The sequence below is a fragment of the Cynara cardunculus genome (genome assembly GCF_001531365.2).
Source record: "Cynara cardunculus var. scolymus isolate 2C chromosome LG 15, CcrdV1, whole genome shotgun sequence".
NCBI classification, from domain to species: domain Eukaryota; kingdom Viridiplantae; phylum Streptophyta; class Magnoliopsida; order Asterales; family Asteraceae; genus Cynara; species Cynara cardunculus.
Genome location: NC_037542.1, coordinates 7919256 through 7936675, shown reverse-complemented (window position 1 = coordinate 7936675; position 17420 = coordinate 7919256). Strand labels below are relative to the sequence as shown.

At 35.6% G+C, this 17420-nt stretch overlaps 1 protein-coding gene across 3 annotated transcripts; it reads right to left on the bottom strand.

The window, feature by feature from the left end:
* Positions 1-3883: 3883 nt before the first annotated feature.
* LOC112528222 (vacuolar protein sorting-associated protein 25) lies at positions 3884-8584 on the bottom strand. Of its 3 annotated transcripts, none has more exons than XM_025139194.1 (7): positions 8348-8584; positions 8060-8202; positions 6550-6689; positions 5365-5418; positions 5169-5257; positions 5020-5095; positions 3884-4208 (listed from the first exon to the last, which is right to left on the bottom strand). In XM_025139194.1, exons 2-7 carry the CDS (start codon positions 8116-8118, stop codon positions 4087-4089), a joined length of 540 nt encoding a protein of 179 aa, XP_024994962.1. In that variant the 5' UTR covers positions 8119-8202; positions 8348-8584; the 3' UTR covers positions 3884-4086. The 3 variants fall into 3 exon arrangements, with proteins under 3 accessions (XP_024994962.1, XP_024994961.1, XP_024994963.1); XM_025139193.1 differs by having other exon boundaries at positions 8456-8584; XM_025139195.1 differs by having other exon boundaries at positions 8060-8169; positions 8456-8584.
* Positions 8585-17420: the final 8836 nt, after the last annotated feature.

The window sequence follows — 17420 nt, the reverse complement described above, 5'->3', positions numbered from 1 at the left end:
GGGGGGGGGGGAGAGAGAGAGAGAGAGTCCCGTTTTTTTAAAGTGTTGTTTCATATATGAAATGTTTTGACTGTTTTCTTTCATACATAAAACTGCATTGAACGTTTCACATATAAAACAAGTTCATCTATGTTGTTTTTTTAAAAGTGGTTGGTTTGTTATCGGATTTGTAGATGATTATGTGATATGTGTATGTATGTATATATAGATACACACGAATGTGGTCATGGAACTTAAAAGAAAGCAGAGAATATGTGCATGAAAGTAAAGTAGGATAATAGTTAGGTTTCATAAGTACTAGTAAGAGAGTATCTACATCTCCAAGCGAACTGACCATTCCATATAACAGTTGATGTTACAGATTCCCTCGACTTTACTATATACCCATTATCTCAATTTCAACTTGTAATCACTCGATACATAACACGTAATATATATATACACACACACACACATATATATATATATATATATATCCCAGTTTCCTTTTCTTAAAACTATGTTTAAAATATTCCTTTTGAACGAAATAGGAAAACCCACTTCTTCTATGATTCTTTCTTATAATGACTTGTAACTTATGCAGTAAAAGACTAGTGGAGTGTTGGCGACATTTAAGTGGGGCCATGTTTAGCCTCCAAATTTGCCGGGATTAGTTGGGCTTTGGCCCGGACACCCTTACAAAAAAAAAAACTTATGCAGTAAAAGTTTTACCTTCGTTTGGATTTTAGGCACAAAATCTCATTTTATCCTTGCAAAAAGGGAACAGTTGTACAACCCACGGATCAAGGAAACCTGGGTTGTGACACACTGGTTAAGGTTGAGAGGGGATGTAGTGAAATGGAAATCTCATTTTCCCCATGTTCGAACTTAGGTGCTATCAAAACCTTAGTAGCCATAAAGGTTCACCTGCAATGACTTCAAACCATTTATGATCATTCGGAGATTAGTCGGGCGGGCATAAGCTGATCTGTAAACCCACAGGTATAAAAAAAATGGAAGGAGATTACACCTATATCGACTGAATGCAATAAGTGAGCTACCGACCACTATTGCACGAGAAAACTATTTTGGTTCACATTAAATTGCTTATTTAAAACAACTTTTTTTTAAAATTGCTTATATGGTGTCAAATCAAAGTTATATAAAAAGTGTTTGGATTAGCTTATGATAATATCAAGGGCAAAATGCGTAAAATAGCAACCTACTTTTACAAATTTTCTTATTATAGCATTCTACTTTCAGTTTTTCTTATTACAACAATGTACTTTCACAATATTTTTTATTAGGGCATTGTACTTTCAAAAATTTACCCATTATAGCATTGGGTAATCTGTTACCTTTTATTTACCCATTATACCAGGTTTCTTTGCCACCTCATCGTCCACGTAGGCTGTCCACTTGTACGATAGTGCTGACATGACATTTTTTATTACAACATTGTACTTTCAAAATTACTTTATTATAAGATCACCAATTTCTATTACAACATTATACTTTTAATTTTTATATTTTTATCATTTAAACATTGTAAATTTAATGGCAAAATACGAAAAAATATAATATCATAAATTAAACATGTTTATAAAAGATCACTATTTCACGAATAAAAATATCCAAAAAAAAACCATTCATTCATCGAATTCATCGTAAATTTCATGACTTACTTTGTAATACCAAAACCTAAACATGTAGACATCTTTTCAACAAAAAAAAACATCATATTCACATTCGTCTAACAATGTTATTTAATCAAGTGGAACCGCCTTGTCACAACTACTACCTTCTCCATCTTTCTCAACGGTATTTTTCCGTAGGTTGTTCAAGATTATCCTTTTACTTGGCCTCCTTTTTTTTTTGGGATGAGCTTTGGTTGTGATTCCACTTTAGATGGTTCCTGTACAAATTAGTGAACAAATTAGTATGCAATTGATATATAAAATTAGTATGAAACTCGAAGATTTTACATTACCTTTCTAACATCCCTTTGTGAACCTGTTCCGCCTCGTGCACCCCTTTTACTGCTTTGTCCATGTAAATATCCCATCTTTAGTTAATTTTTTGTGTGTTAAAAGATCGCAATTGGCTGTTTCTAATCTTCTATGGCGTCAGTTTGGTAAGTTCATAACTCTTTGCATCAATATAAGATTTAACACAATCTCTTTAACTTTTAATTGTGTAATTAGGGGCCGTTTACCAAACACTTACCCGGTAAGTGCTTACCGGTAAAATTTAACACTATTATTTACTTACCGGGTAAGATTTTTAGTCCGCTAAAACGACATCATATGCAACAATTTACCCGGTAAGCGCTTACCATGGTTAGCAAAGGAAATGGCCCTTTTTTGCTTTGAAACTATTGGTAAACTTGAAACAGTTTTATGCAAACTTGCTTGTTACATTAGTATGACAACCTTGAATGTTGCAATGAATTATATTCGGGTGAATTCCATCTAAGAAGCAAGAAACAGAACAGGAATTCGTTGATTGATTAGTGTTTGTTCTTTTAGTTTCTAGTGGTATTTATTCGAGTCACCRATCAATGAGCATGATCAATTGGCTCTTTATTCAACGCCATATACACAGGCTGCAGTGTGAAAATGAAGAAAAATACCACATGGAATTGGTTATTAAGCAGTCCACACAATATTCAGTGCCAGATTAATGAAAATACACATAACTGCTTTCAGTAAGCTTGTGCATTTTATTAATGAAAATACAACAGGTTCTTGATGGTAACAATCTTAAATCAAATATTAGTACTTGGGGACTGGCCGATCTTTTCTTCTAGTGGGTTTTTAGAGATGTCAAGAAGCTGATTTCACTTTATCATGGTTTAGCCCGTTTTAAAGTTTAACGCTGTTTCGTTTTAAATATATATTTCTTGATACTGTGTGGTCCATGATAATAAGGAAAAGTAACTAAAGGAACCTGCACGATTGTTTTTTGTATGTGCAGGTATTAGRTGCAAATCCTATTCAAYGGATGTCCTTTTACTAGATATCAGAAGCAATKGATGAATGCATCAGTCTAAGATAAGATAAGAAAGCTACTTTTATAGTATTGGAGCAACATTCATAGTACATGCAGCATAATCAAACCTAAGATAAGAAATCCCATAGATAGATAGATAGTCATGGCTTCTATTAGTAACCAATACTAAAACAGAAAATGTACATATACATTGCTGTAAAACATATTAAACTTACCTGTTGGAACAGGATGCATGATGAGGAAGTCGATGAGATTGAGTCGATTAGGGTTTAGATTTGATAAGGAAGAAGATGGTGAGGGTCGATTAGGTCAAAGAGGAAGGCGATGTGTGCGATTGAGGGACTGTGGGTGAATGAACAATCATCAGGAAGAAGATGAGAAGGAACAGTCTAAACAATGAGAGGGATTGACGTTTTTCATTTTCAAAAAATTGCTTTTAAATTTTTTTTTAAATGACACGTAGGATATCCATGTGTAATATGTTATCCTACATGGTTTCCATGTCATTTTAAATTTGACAAGTCAACAAAGAAAAACCTGTTCAAAAGGTAACAGGTTACCCAATGCTATAATGGGTAAATTTTTGAAAGTACAATGCTCTAATAAAAAATATTTTGAAAGTGCATTGTTGTAATAAGAAAAACTGAAAGTAGAATGCTATAATAAGAAAATTTGTAAAAGTAGGTTGCTATTTTACGCATTTTGCCCTAATATCAAACATAATAAGCTGATAAGCATTTCATTTTTTCCCCATCGAAACACTAAAAACTTCTTATTATTGGTACCATACCGGAATCAGTTAATAAGTTGGAAGGGAGTAACTTATAAAAAAAAACTCCTTATTACTGGTGTCAAACCGGTACAAGTATTTCTTTTCTTTTTCATCCAAATACTAAAAACTCTTTATTACAGGTACCACAGCGGAATAAGTTAACCAACACTTTAAATAAGCAATCCCAGACACCCCTTGAATCAAACCAAACTAAATGAACCCAAATACATATGACTTGAAAGCAGGGTCCAACGGTTGTTTTCGTGAAAAAAGAAAAATAACCACGGGGGTACATAGCAATACGTTATGTGTTCATGTTACTTTCAAACAGAAAATTTTACACCTTCATCATCAGTTGAAGTTCCCTTGAAGATTGCAAGTTTTCCCTTGTTTTCCAGAAGTTTAAGTGCTCTCATTAAAACTGTACGGTCCATCCCGTGAACGTCTGCAAGGAAATTAGTAATTGATGAAAATTTAAGTTGTGACAATGAAAACGAAAACAGAAAATGCAAACACAAACACAAACACATCCGATAGCAAGATGGTTCCAAAAGCTCTGAAAAACGCAGTTGTTGGATCATAGAATAGGATTGATCTCCGATTGTAACGTCCTGAATCTTTGACCATGTTATGTTCAGAACACAAGCAACCATTGTGAAAAATAAGACTATCATCTAGGAACATGATCATAAGCTTGATAGCGCTCTTTAGGACGTGTGGTGCTTTTGGTACGCGGAAAGGACTAGACAAAAGAGAGTAGGCCAGTGAAGTAGGCAGGCGAAAGAAATGCAGAAGGTTTGAAAGTTTTAAGTTGACATGAATAGTTTGGTAATTTAAAAATCTTATCCCATCTCCCTTATCCCGCGTACCAAGCGTATCCTTTGCATGCTCCTGGAATTATCCACCATGGGGTTGGATTCAGACCCGAGCTTGGACTGTAAACCCAACTATGACTTAATGGTTTTTTGAAAGAAAACAATTATGGTAGGTAGGCGGTGATGGTAAATTGGTACTTGTCCATTTTCTATTTCTTCATGCAAATGATACAAGTATACTAATAAGCATCTTACCAAACACCATCCATTTAGGTGAATTGTTGAACCAAATGAATGCTTTGATTGGTTTTTCAATCTCAACAACTTTTACCCGGTGTGTGTGATTATAGATCCTAACAATCATCCATACACTAAAAAAGAATTTGTGACACTATTATCATGTCTAATTATATATCCTAAAAACTGTAAAGATCCGTTTACCTGTTCCACGTGACTCAATCCCCGAACGCATTTCCTCCACCGTCATTACACTGTCCTCTAATCCATTCTCCTTCACCTAAGCAAAGCATGAAGTAATTAATGTTAGGAAAGTAGGAACTAATGCCTGCAAGGGTAGCTATATTACTCACAAAGCGCAATATAATGTCTGCCCAGTCTTGAATCCGATGCCAGAGGATGAGACACCGTCTATGACCCTTATCCATCCATTCTGCACGACCTGTTGAATGACAACTTTTAGTTGGTAATGAACTAAGAGCATTGTTAGAGATCATCAGATTTATGAAAGTGAAAAGGATAATCCAATTTGTTAGCTAGAAAACAAACCATCTGAAACTATAGCCGAGAGAAAAGCTACTCTTGCCTCGTGATTTAGAGACCCTGCACAACCACATTCAAAATTGTTTCAGCAAAATAAATAAACTGCAGAACATAAAGCAGGCAAGCACAGTTCAACATGATCAGCCAGTTTAGTGAGCCTGTTAATCTGCACGTTTTGATAATAATGGTCGCACATAAATTTCCTTGATCACAACTTGGAAATTCTTATTCCATATTGTCTTGTTTAGTTAATTCAATAAACTAAAGTAACTTACAAACCCGAGGTTTCACAGAAGCAACCTCTCTGCTCCTGAGGGTGGATGTAAGGTTTGCGTACATCATATCATACCCTTCCCAGCCCCTACTTTGTGAGGGACTTACTGGGTTTGTTTGGTTTGGTTTAATAAACTAAAGTAACTATGACCATACACGGTTGAAATTTTTGGCAACTTATCGTGTTTTGAATAATGTTCCAAATGAAAGAAAGTGGTAATGTCAGCCATCAAAACCATTTACAAGCACCATAAACACCAAGGAATGAAAGAAATCCAGCAAAACAAACGCATTATCTGACTAAGCGCTATCGTATAAGAGGACTTTATTGGAGACTAGGGATACCATGTTCAAGAGGGTGAAATTTTTGTAGTTCGCTAGGTGACACATCCGTGGTAGCTCACTTGCCGATGCATGTGTATAATTTTAATTGAAGGCCTCTAGGTTATGTAACGTTCTACTTCACAAGGCAAGACATGTCTGTATTTCTAACTAAGACCTCTGTGTTATCTAAAGATCCAACCACTTGAACTACCCCAGCTGAGCAGATGAATGAGGGATTAGGTTATCATCCAGATATATGTTCCTGAAATGATGCTATAATAAAACCAAACTACATGCACGATCGCGTGAACATTGTGTATATTATTCTCTATAACATGTTTGAATGATGTAGTAAAGCTACCCAACGTAAGCTTATCAAAAGTGTTCATCTTGTGAAAGGCATGGTAACAATGTAATCATGTAAATCAAACCCAACACTGAAAATAGAAAACCAGTTTCCAAAAACATTATAGTCAAATGTTGAATCGATTACTATCTAAATATGCAAATGGTGAAGACCAGAAAAAGAGAGGACACCATGTCAGTCAACTATATCTGAGAACTATCTGGAAATCAGAAGAAGGCAATGCTTACTTTCTATGGCAGGATTTGAGAAGAGTGGAAAGTCTTCTTCTAATCCAACTACAAATATCTTCTGCGTTCGACAGTAATCAAGAATTAGTTCCTTCCATAGTTGTATTTGCTTCTCTCGAGTTTCCCTCACAGGCTGCAACCTGATGGAAATTACCATAAAATACTTAGTAAGTCCTGAATCAGTATATGTCAAAGAGTGGAACGCAATAAACAGTTTTGGCGCGCAACTACACATGGTTGCATCATCAAAAGACTACCAGCTTACTTTCGGCTTGCAACTTCTCTGGTATGGTTAAACATATTACACAACCAGATTTATAAAAAGCTCATTCTCGTTTCTTGAGTCGCATCTCAATTATATTGCAGAAGGTGAAGGTTTCATGCTTGTAGTCAAAGAGTCCACAGAAAGAGTAACAGACCATCAAATATTTAAGCTAATTCAAGACTATTTTAAGCTGAATAATATAAAACAATTAAACGCTAGCATCAAAATAAAATCATTTGTGTCAAAATTCATAAGAACCTCTTTTTTGTCTAGATATCTAGTGGGATGGAGTCTTCCTAAATTAGAGATTAAGAATATTTATTCAAAACACAATTTGAGAAGATAACAGCCTCTTCACTTAGAAGGGTCAATGTTGCACACCTCAGACCCTTCCATGACTCATTGATGTGACTAAGCATCAATTTAACTCCTATGCTATGACAGATACTTTGGGAAGCTTTTTAACATTTGAAACCCAATACAACCCGAGAAACAAGATGATCCGTTTGAAAGATAGTATCCGAGTTGGATGACTGTTGAGCCAGAATTCACTTGCACTTTACATAAAATGGCATAAAGCATCTTACAAATGACCACTGCAGGGCAACTAAAAGCATGCTCTAATCTCGCTGCTACTGATATGAAGTATAACACAAATATTGGTAACCAATCCCAGATGCCAGGTACTCTCACAAAGTAAAACTTACACTTTGCGGATAGATATTTGACAGAATAAACAACCAAGTGTTAGATATAAAGCCTAATTCGACTAATTAAACTATGGTGGTTGATAGTTATTTTGGGTCTTATTTTTCTTCTTTAAAAAGGTAGACTACCTACATGGATTTCCAAATCGTTACAAACTAAGCCACCTAAATACTGTCTTCCCCCATTTGTTTCCTGCCATTTTGATTGTGCGTGTGACTAGCAATCCTAAGACAAGTTACCAGTTCTGCAATGTCTTCCAATTTGGAATTTCACTTCTTGTCTTTGACAATTAGTCAATAATCTTCGAACCTTCAATACAACATAAACTTCGGTAGAATCTAAAGGAGAAAACGAAATATGAAGAGAGAACAGGTCCTTGCCCATTCATCGGATGAAATTCCTACATGATCCCTGTCTACCAAAACTTTTACTTCTGGTTCTGGCGCAGAATGTTTAACTATACATAAATGGCCAAAGAATAATCTAAAATACAACGATTAACAACTGGTTTAATTTGCAAGGGAAGGAAGTGGTTACGTGAAGTATGGTGGATAATTGAAGAAGGGAGGGAGCTTTAGTTCGCCAAGCTTCTGCATTCTCTCGCCCACCTTTCCCGATTTGGTTTGATCAGTAACACCCCTGTACTGCTGCAGGGAATCAAAGATGATGGAGAAATGTATCTGCAAATGAGAAACAGTTCCAATTTCTGAATGCGAGAGTTCTAAACTAATGACAATGATAAAGTCCCATCCTAACTTAACCACCGATATCAACTGAACTTGTCAACGAAAAGCTACAAATTTCCGGAATCAAAATCCACGATACCCTAATAACTCATGGAACTCTTGACTTCACCATCAACTAATCACAACAGAAAGTTCAAAGAAGGATGGATATGGAAGTAGAAGCTTGCTGTAGAGATTTAGATTCCACCTGAGAATAGGATGGAAGACGAACAATCAGAAATTGCGTTTTGATGCAGACATTGAAGAAACAGTATGATCACTCGTCAATCAGTTTGCCCTAATTCTACAGAATATCCCCAAGTGCCCAGCTGTGTGTGTGAGAGAGAGAGAGATAGCTCAACACCAATCGGATCGGGTTGACTACCCGTTACTTGGTGGATCTAAAATGAATTTTGACAAAATGTATTCAAATATTTCATTACCATATACGGTGAAAAGTTTTAGGATTTTAAATTCATTTTTTTTTTACAGTTGCTGAATGGTTTGATGTAAAATGATTAATAGACTTTCATGATATAGTGCAAAATGAAATATAATTGTTTAGTACTTGTTTGTAATGAAATCAGGGCGCTTAATGATTAAGGGAGGCTTAGGATACAAAATATTCAGAGAGTTTTAGAACCATTTAGAGGCAGACTTTTTTTGTCAAACAAGATTCACCTCTTAATGAAACTATTAAGAGGTAAACAAACAACCCCTTATTGTTTGTTTCATCAGTTCGACTTTATCTGCGTATCAAATGTCTTCTTACTGAATTTTGGATAATCGTAACAGCATCTCCAACACGTTGATACAAACTTTGATGATTGAATGTGTAATTTCTATTTGAATTCAATGAATCGGAAGATTACAGAAAATATCCAGTGAACAAAGAAATTTCTCAGCTTTCGAGAGATCGAGTACTCCCAAAGGCTTTGGTCCAAAACACACAAAAACTGATTGATGCCCTTCTAATCGCTCGGTCCCTTTATTTATACTGCCTACAGCATGTACGAATACATTACATACTTGTGCCATAGTCTACTCTATTTGGCTTATTTATTAGAACACCCAATGTACACGGAAAAAATCAAATTGGAATTGATTCCAACAATTGACATCAATGATTGTTGGTGATGGTTAGAGTTGTGGCAACAACCGTGGTGGTAACGACAACGACAATACTGGTGGCCGCCATGGTGGTGGTAATTTCCAATGGCCATCGGCCAACCATTCTCCCCCTTCTTCCATCAAAGAGATAGAGTTTGGTGAAGAGACAAAATTTGTATTATTTTTAGGATTAAAAAAAGGCAGCCCTTTATTTATGTCGTTAATTAGACATAACACGGGTTTAGCTCAAACTAAAATCACTGGAGCCTTGATCCATAAAAGCACTCGATTAGGATTGAGATTGGGGCTTGATAGAATCACTAGACTGTGCTTTCATGGCTTCTGGGCTATTTCATTTCTAAACTGGTTTTTAGATCCAACGATCCACGTCTTTTTCACAGTCTGTGTTACGTTCGCTGATGGACACAACCATAACGGAAACATAATCGAGTTCGACCACAACGCCAGCCAACAGACATGCCATAATCTACAATTAGGAGGGTGGAGACGCCACATCTATGATGAGATTGGCAACAACGATGGCAGAGGCGGTGGTGAAATCGACAGTACCGATGGTGCTCGCCCCATATTTTGATATGAATGATCTTCATCCCTCTTGCTTGTGATCTTTCTTATGTTTTCTTTTTCTAAGTTATCTCCATTCTTCTCTTTCTCTAATAGATTTAGATTATTATATATCCCAATTTGTTGTTTCGAATTCCTGAATTTCTTCCCAAACTAGAATACAAATCCATCTTGATTCTTCTTAACTTGTCTTCTTGCAATTTGATAAGTTTACCCATCAATATCTTCGTTGTTTGCATGTCCTTATTCCATAGATCGTAAATGTTCTTGAATGTCCACTAAATTTGCTCCATGTATCTTAAATTGTCATTGCTCTCCAAATCCTCGATTTGAGATGCAATGCTTCTAATCATCATCCTCCAAGCATCGCACTGCTCTGATACCATTTGATACAAACTTTGATAATTGAACGTGTAGATTCTATTCGAATTCAACGAACTGGAAGATTGGTCGGGTTATTACTAACACCTCTAGACTAAAGAATTGGGCCACAAAGCAAGTATACAATATGGCTCAATATCGTCTTTCCAAGTAATAAAGTGATACAAGTACCGGAATATCATCCACAGGGATTGGAACAAAAGTTAAATAAGAGTCCAGTGAAAGAAAAGATTTCAGATGACGAAATTGAAGACTTCAGTCTGATTCTGAATTAACAAAGATAAATATAACAGAATAGTAAAGCAGAATAATAAAGGTAGCACGGGTGTAAGACTTGGGGTGAAACGTAAACACAAAATCCAACAGACAATGCTGTAGAAGAACTAGTTCCACCATTTATCTTGAAGGTATTCCTCTCGGACTTCACCTTTGCACTATATTATAGATTTGCACCCATATCTCTATGTGGTGTTAGGACCAGGGATAGTGACAAATTGGTGTCTTCAAGATATATGGCTAAACAAATCTCCTTGTTAAAAATTACTCTTTCTCTTTCGAGTCGATTCCCATATCATTCAAGTTGGCGTGTTCTTGACAGTTCATCTCTGAATCTATCACACTTTGACACTTTTAGAGAGCGACCAACCCGTCGGGAGTTAAGTTTGAAAAACATAAGTGACAAGTCTCCTTGTCGGCAACTTTCTCAAGTCTACCTCTCATATCATTCAAGTTGACGTGCTTATCATGACTTATTTCTAAGTCCATGACACTTTAACACTTTCAAAGTGATCAACTTGTCAAGAAGTGTACTTGGTTTTATAAAACTTGAATGAAATAGTGGAACATTGTTATTGTGAAACAATGTCCACTTTCATTCGGTTTAACATTTCACCATTTACCCTACACCCGAGCTAATGGAATTAGCTACTCATTACTGAAAGTAAGGGTGCGTTTGGTACGTTGGACAGAGTGGGACAGGACAGGACAGAACACAATTGTCCTATGTTTGGTGTGGTTTTATGTGGGACTAACTAGAACAAACTAGAACAAGGGTGGGACAAGGTTGTCCACCCTTTACCCATGGAACTAAGTAGAACAAGAAACTTTTTACCACTTTACCCTCAAAAACCTCATACGCATACCATCCTTCTTCCCCTTCACTCTCCTTTCCTCCATCGCTTCCACCGCTCAACCGCGCGACCGGTGACGGCGACTTCCGATGGCCGCCGCTGCTGCTTCTCCGATGGCCGCCGCTGCTGCTTCTCCGATGGCCGCCGCTGCTGCTTCTCCCGATGGCCGCTGCTGCTTCTTCCGATGGCCACCGCTGCTGCTTCTCCGATGGCCGCTGCTGCTTCTTACAGCAACTACATCACGAATTTGAAGAAACTCTTCAAATACCTTTCTTCTTGTTTCATGCAAGTAAGGAATTATATTTTGATGGTGGTTTCGTACTCGATTTCGCCAACAACTTGATTAATTGAAGTACTTATTAGGGATTTTAATGAAGTATTATGATTTATTTCGAGAGTTTACATTGATTATGATTGCTGAATGTTGTTGTTGTTGTTGTTGATGAATTATTAGGGTTGTAGTGGTAGTAGTACCAGTGTTACCATAATGCATTTCGTCGTGAAAAAATACTAAACAGCTCACTGGGGGTAAATTGGTCATTTTAACCAGTTCTATCCTGTCCTGTCCTGTCTTACCAAACGCTGAACAGCTGTCCTGTCCTGTCCTGTCCCATCCTGTCCTGTCCTGTCCTGTCCTGTCCAGTCCTGTCTGCGCACCAAACGCACCCTAAATGACATAAATAAATGACATAAAGTAAAGACATGGATGTAAATGACTGAAAATAAATGACAGAAACTAAATGACGGAAAGTAAATGACAGATAAGAGTAAATAAATAACAAAATATGAAGAACAATAATTAAGTTAAACTTAAAAGCTAACAAATAACATTAATAATTTGAGAGGGTTTTAAACAATTGTTATGAGAACAATTGTCCGGTAGGTGTCTTCAAAAGAGGCACTCAATGCACTCTTTTATACATACAAAATATACTAAAGACAAAAACATAAAAAAAAGGAAAAAGTACAAATGACAAGACTAGAAATGTGGCATCCTCTCCATCACAATATGTCATCCTAAAAGGTCTTCTCCCACTCTTTTCACCAGCTGGCTGAGGGCAAAAACGAAGGCTTCTTCAGCTAAGACTTTATTCCTTGACAATGACTTAACCAATAAACACTTCTCCAAAAAGCCAAACCGGATCCAGACAATGCTGCTGGAATGCTGCAACATTATAGTGCAGTATTGTAAGTCAAAAGATGTCATCTACTCCCAAATTGTTGTAAAAACAAATCAATCACCACATTTAGCTCCAAACATAACAAATAGAAAATAAGAAAGTAAAAATGACTCAAAGTTGGGATAAACTAGGAAAATCTACCTATTAAACACAAGAAATGGGTACTTTAAGCATGTAATAACCATGCTTATCAAAGATTATAAAAGATATCCGGTGAACAAAGAAGTTTCTCGACTTTCGGAGGTCGAGTACTCTCCAAAGGCTTTCGCCCAAAACACACACACACACACACATTGACTGATGGCCCCTCTAACCGCTCATTCCCTTTATTTATACAATGTAAAGAATGTACCAATGCATTAGAAACTTGTACCATACAAATGCCTACTGAACCGGTAACAAAATGCTCTACGTAATTATTTTGGCAACCAAAGTGGTTGAAGGTTGGTAAATAGAAATTACGTTATTATGGTTTAGGGTAAAATTCATCAAAATGTAACGGAATTTGATTTAGTTCCTATCAAATGTAAAAAAGTTTTTTTTTTTTTTTTTCTCATTCAATATAACAAACTTTCATTTTTTTCTATCCATACAGATTTTAACTCGTGAAAGTATACAAAGTCTCCAAAACGGAGAATCAAAAGTCACAATTTCTAAAGAGGAATTACCTTCATATCCAACGGCTTCTTCATGTTGGTATTTACAACATTAATTGAATTATTAAAATATTCAATACAATTAATAAAATATTTAAACATTGAATTTCAAGATTTCTCACCGGTAAATAATATATAATTCACTTTTCTCAGTAATTATTGTTGGAGAGTTTTCTAGATTTCTCTCTCATACTTTCTTCATTTTTGAAGATCCTTTTGAGCCACAAGGGTGGTGTTTGATTGGTTTGAGCTTGGCTCCAAAGGTTAAAAGTATCAGGAGGTCTCAGGTTCAAATCCAAGGAGGAATAAAAATCCTCTTGTGGCTACGGAGGTTCAAATGCGGTGACTCTGGCCTATTTGCAAATCAGATGGTCATCCTGGTATTAGTCGGCTCGCATAGCAGATTGGATATCCAGATTAATAAAAAAAAATCATCAAAATCTCCATTGGTAGCATATGATGACGTGGATTGTTAGATCATCAACTATATTTAAACTTGATTATGTCGATTGACACATGTCTAAGTTTATCATTTGATTAAGAGTAAATTACGTTTTTATGTGATTTATCATGGTTTTTTATTCTTATAGTTTGTAATTTATTGTTATTTTCATCCTTATAATTTACAATTTATTATTGCTTTGATCCCATAGTTTACAATTTTCTACTGTTTTGGTCCCTTATACTTAAAAGATAGGATTTAGTCTAGGAACATAATTAGTAAATATATTACAAACTGTAGAGACAAGAATCAAAACTTCTAAACCACGAAAATGAAAAGAAAATTATGATTTAGGGGCTGTTTATCAAACACTTACCCGGTAAGTGCTTACCGGTAAAATTTAACACTATTATGTACTTACCGGGTAAGATTTTAGTCCACCAAAACAACATAGTATACAAAAATTTACCCGGTAAGCGCTTACCGTGGTAAGAGTAATCGCCTTCACTTACCGGGTAAGACTCTTGGTCCTTGTCTCGCTCTTACCAGGTAAGATTCTTGATCCTTACCATATTCATCTGGTAAGATAAATGTTACTTGGTAATCGCTTACTCGGGTAAGCGTTTGATAAACGACCCCTTACTCTTTCTTTAATGCAATTAGTTTTTAGAGCAAATTATGGATTTCATCCCCAAACTTGATTTATTATGAATTTGGTCCTTGTGGTATGTATTTTCGATTGGATTTGGTCCTTTTCCCTAATAGACATCTAACCAGTCCGTTAAATTTAACGGCAAAATGGTCTTCTTATTTTTTTCCTTTCATTTTGACATTTTTTTAATTAACCTAATTAAAATATGGGACCAAAATGTATGAAATAAAACTTGGAGGGCCAAATATGAATACATTTCATCTTCCTCTCCAACTTATCGTCCCCATATTGTTCCGACGTCGTTTCTGTCAACGAACACCATTTCCAGTTACCCACCACCCTCGCTGTGTCACCACTACCACAATCCACTGTATTCTCCACTACTTTAATCACCATCGTCCCTAACTAACGATCATCACTCTCCCCCCACGTGCCTGAAAACTATCCACGGTCTTCATTTTTGTCCCCCTTGCAACCTCCATATCAGCCCCTGCAACCTCCATCTCTACACCTACAACCTTCATTTTCACCCCTACACCACCCACCACAAAAATTCGCGATCACTTATCTGCAACTTCCGTTCAAACACACACGATCTTTATTATGGAGCACACCACTGCAACGGTCTCTCTCTCTCTCTCTCTCTTTCTCTCTCTCTCTCTCTCTCTCTCTCTCTCTCTCACACACACGCTGCATTGTCGGGGAAGGATGGCCAAGGGGGTGGAAACCAGAGGGAGGAGATCGCTGCTTGTGTTGGGGACGAAGATAAAGGTCTATGAAGAAACATTTGGTCCATTCGGCGATGCACACACACACAAAGAAATCGAGTTCCATTGATCAAGTTTTGCTTCTGGTCCGTGACACAAATCGGGAGGTGACTGGAGATGGATGGTATATCTGTGATCTATGTGTGTGTGTTTGTGATGTGTGTGTGTTGGAGATGGATAGCGGTGGCCGATTGGGGCAACCGTGAAGTAAGGTTAGGGACGAAACACATAACTGGCCATGGAAGATGTTGGGGAAAAAGTCTCGTACTCAAGCGATTTACATCTCAATTTTATTGTTTCCTTTTTTTTTTGTCTCGATCAATGTTATAATATGGTTTTATGTGGTTTTGAGAAAGCGTAATGTTTTTATTTTTAAATAAGATATAAATTTGAAGATATTATAAAATTTTGAATTTTTTTGTGTATTTTTTTAAATCATTTTATTTATTTTTGGTTTAATAATATGATTTTTTTATAAAAATAATAATTAAGTATTTTGTTAAAAGTAAATGACTATCCTAATTATATTTTAGATCTTTTATATTTAAAAATGAGATGTTTATCTTATATTTAATTACGTTTATCTGTAGTTAGTTACATGAATTTAAACATGTAGCTTTAATAAGTTGTATTTACGCACAATTTACTTATAATCTTAAATTTTAAGTAATATGCATCAATAAACAATATTTCATACAAAAAAATGGTTTTAAGAGTTTTTACCAAATGTTTTATAATATAATATAGATATGTCTATATATAATATACAATTTAATATGATATTTATTAAATGATGTTCTATTTTAGCCCTCCAAGTTTCAATACATACACTATAGCCCTTGATTTAAAAAAATTAATTTTAAAAATGTTACATAAAAGAAAAAGGAAAAAAAAAAGTCTCTTATGCTCTCGACTTTAACGAATAAAATGGATATCGTTGTTTGGTCCAAAGACCAAATCCAATAGAAAATACAAACCATAAGAACCAAATCCATAATAAATGAAATCTAGAACGAATTTCGTAAAAATCAACATAACACAAGGGCCAAATCTGTAATTTACTCTAGTTTTTATTTTGTTAAAAAGAAAAATCTAAAAGATAATTAGGATATGTTTGGTTTGCATGATTGTTTTTTTAGGGATTAGTATTTCGTGGAGAGGATTTGGATTTTGATTAGAAGAGATTTGAAATCATTTGTGCGTTTAATTTCTAGGATTCAGAAGAGAAAGTGGATTCCATTGTTTATAAATAATTAATAAAAAAATATTAATAATTATAAAAATAATTATATTACATTTCTATCAATCGATCATCTATACTACTTTATAAACCAAATTTATCAAAAGTCTTAAAAACAATTTTTAATACACAAAGTATTATAAATTTATGTACAAAGTCTTAAAAACAACTCATAATGCATTAAGTATTACTACTTTATGCATCTAGTCTTAAAATCTCTTAATCTACAATTATAATAACATATGTTACAAGTTACCAATGCACATTATTGTCTTTTCTTTTCATGTTCCCAAAAACTTTTGACACCTTTCACTCATACATTCACCCTCTTATACCTCTATGTCTTCTCTCCATCCCCCAAGGCGATATTCAAACTCATATTCACCATGAGTTATTAAACGTTCTCTCATTCATCTTCTATTCAATTGCTCTAAAACTCTCGATCTCGATCTCGCTCTCGATTTCTTGATTCTTTGCTCCTGGTGTAAATCGATTACATTTGTGGAGTCGTTTAAATATGTTAGATTTTATATATATTGGATTTTAAACTGTCATACAATTTTTTTCATCGATAGACTGTAATTGGAATCATAACTTTTATTTATTCAAATTGTATTAATATGTAAAGCCCAAATGTAACTTATATCATTGTTAAATCGTTTCTAATAAAACCAATAAAACTTCAAAATCGTTAAAATTCTCGATTACTGCTGCATTTCTAGATACACAACTAATAGTATTTCAATTAAATTTTAGAATTTCGAATTCAAATAATCCAACTGCTAAATATGAAATTGAAATGGATTTAAATCTCCTAATCCATTTCATTCCTGCCAAATAGAGATGGCCAAATGGGCCCGGCCCGGCCCGGGACCGCCGGAGGACCGGGACCGGGACCGACTATGGACCGGCCCGGGACCGGGACCGGGACCGGTAAGGACCGGTTATGGGACCGAAAACCGGGACCGGTTAAGGTTTTTGGTAGTTTCGTGGGACCGGGACCGACCGGGACCGGGACCGGTTATGGGA

What these genes read in the sequence shown, in the direction of transcription:
- LOC112528222 (XM_025139194.1), bottom strand. Translation starts at nt 8,118, where the DNA reads ATGCAGAAGCTTGGCGAACTAAAGCTCCCTCCCTTCTTCAATTATCCA. An exon ending in CTCAAATCCTGCCATAGAAA is followed by an intron (nt 5,419 to 6,549) that starts GTAAGCATTGCC and finishes GTGGTTGTGCAG; the next exon opens with GGTCTCTAAATCACGAGGCA. An exon ending in CTCGGCTATAGTTTCAGATG is followed by an intron (nt 5,258 to 5,364) that starts GTTTGTTTTCTA and finishes GTCATTCAACAG; the next exon opens with GTCGTGCAGAATGGATGGAT.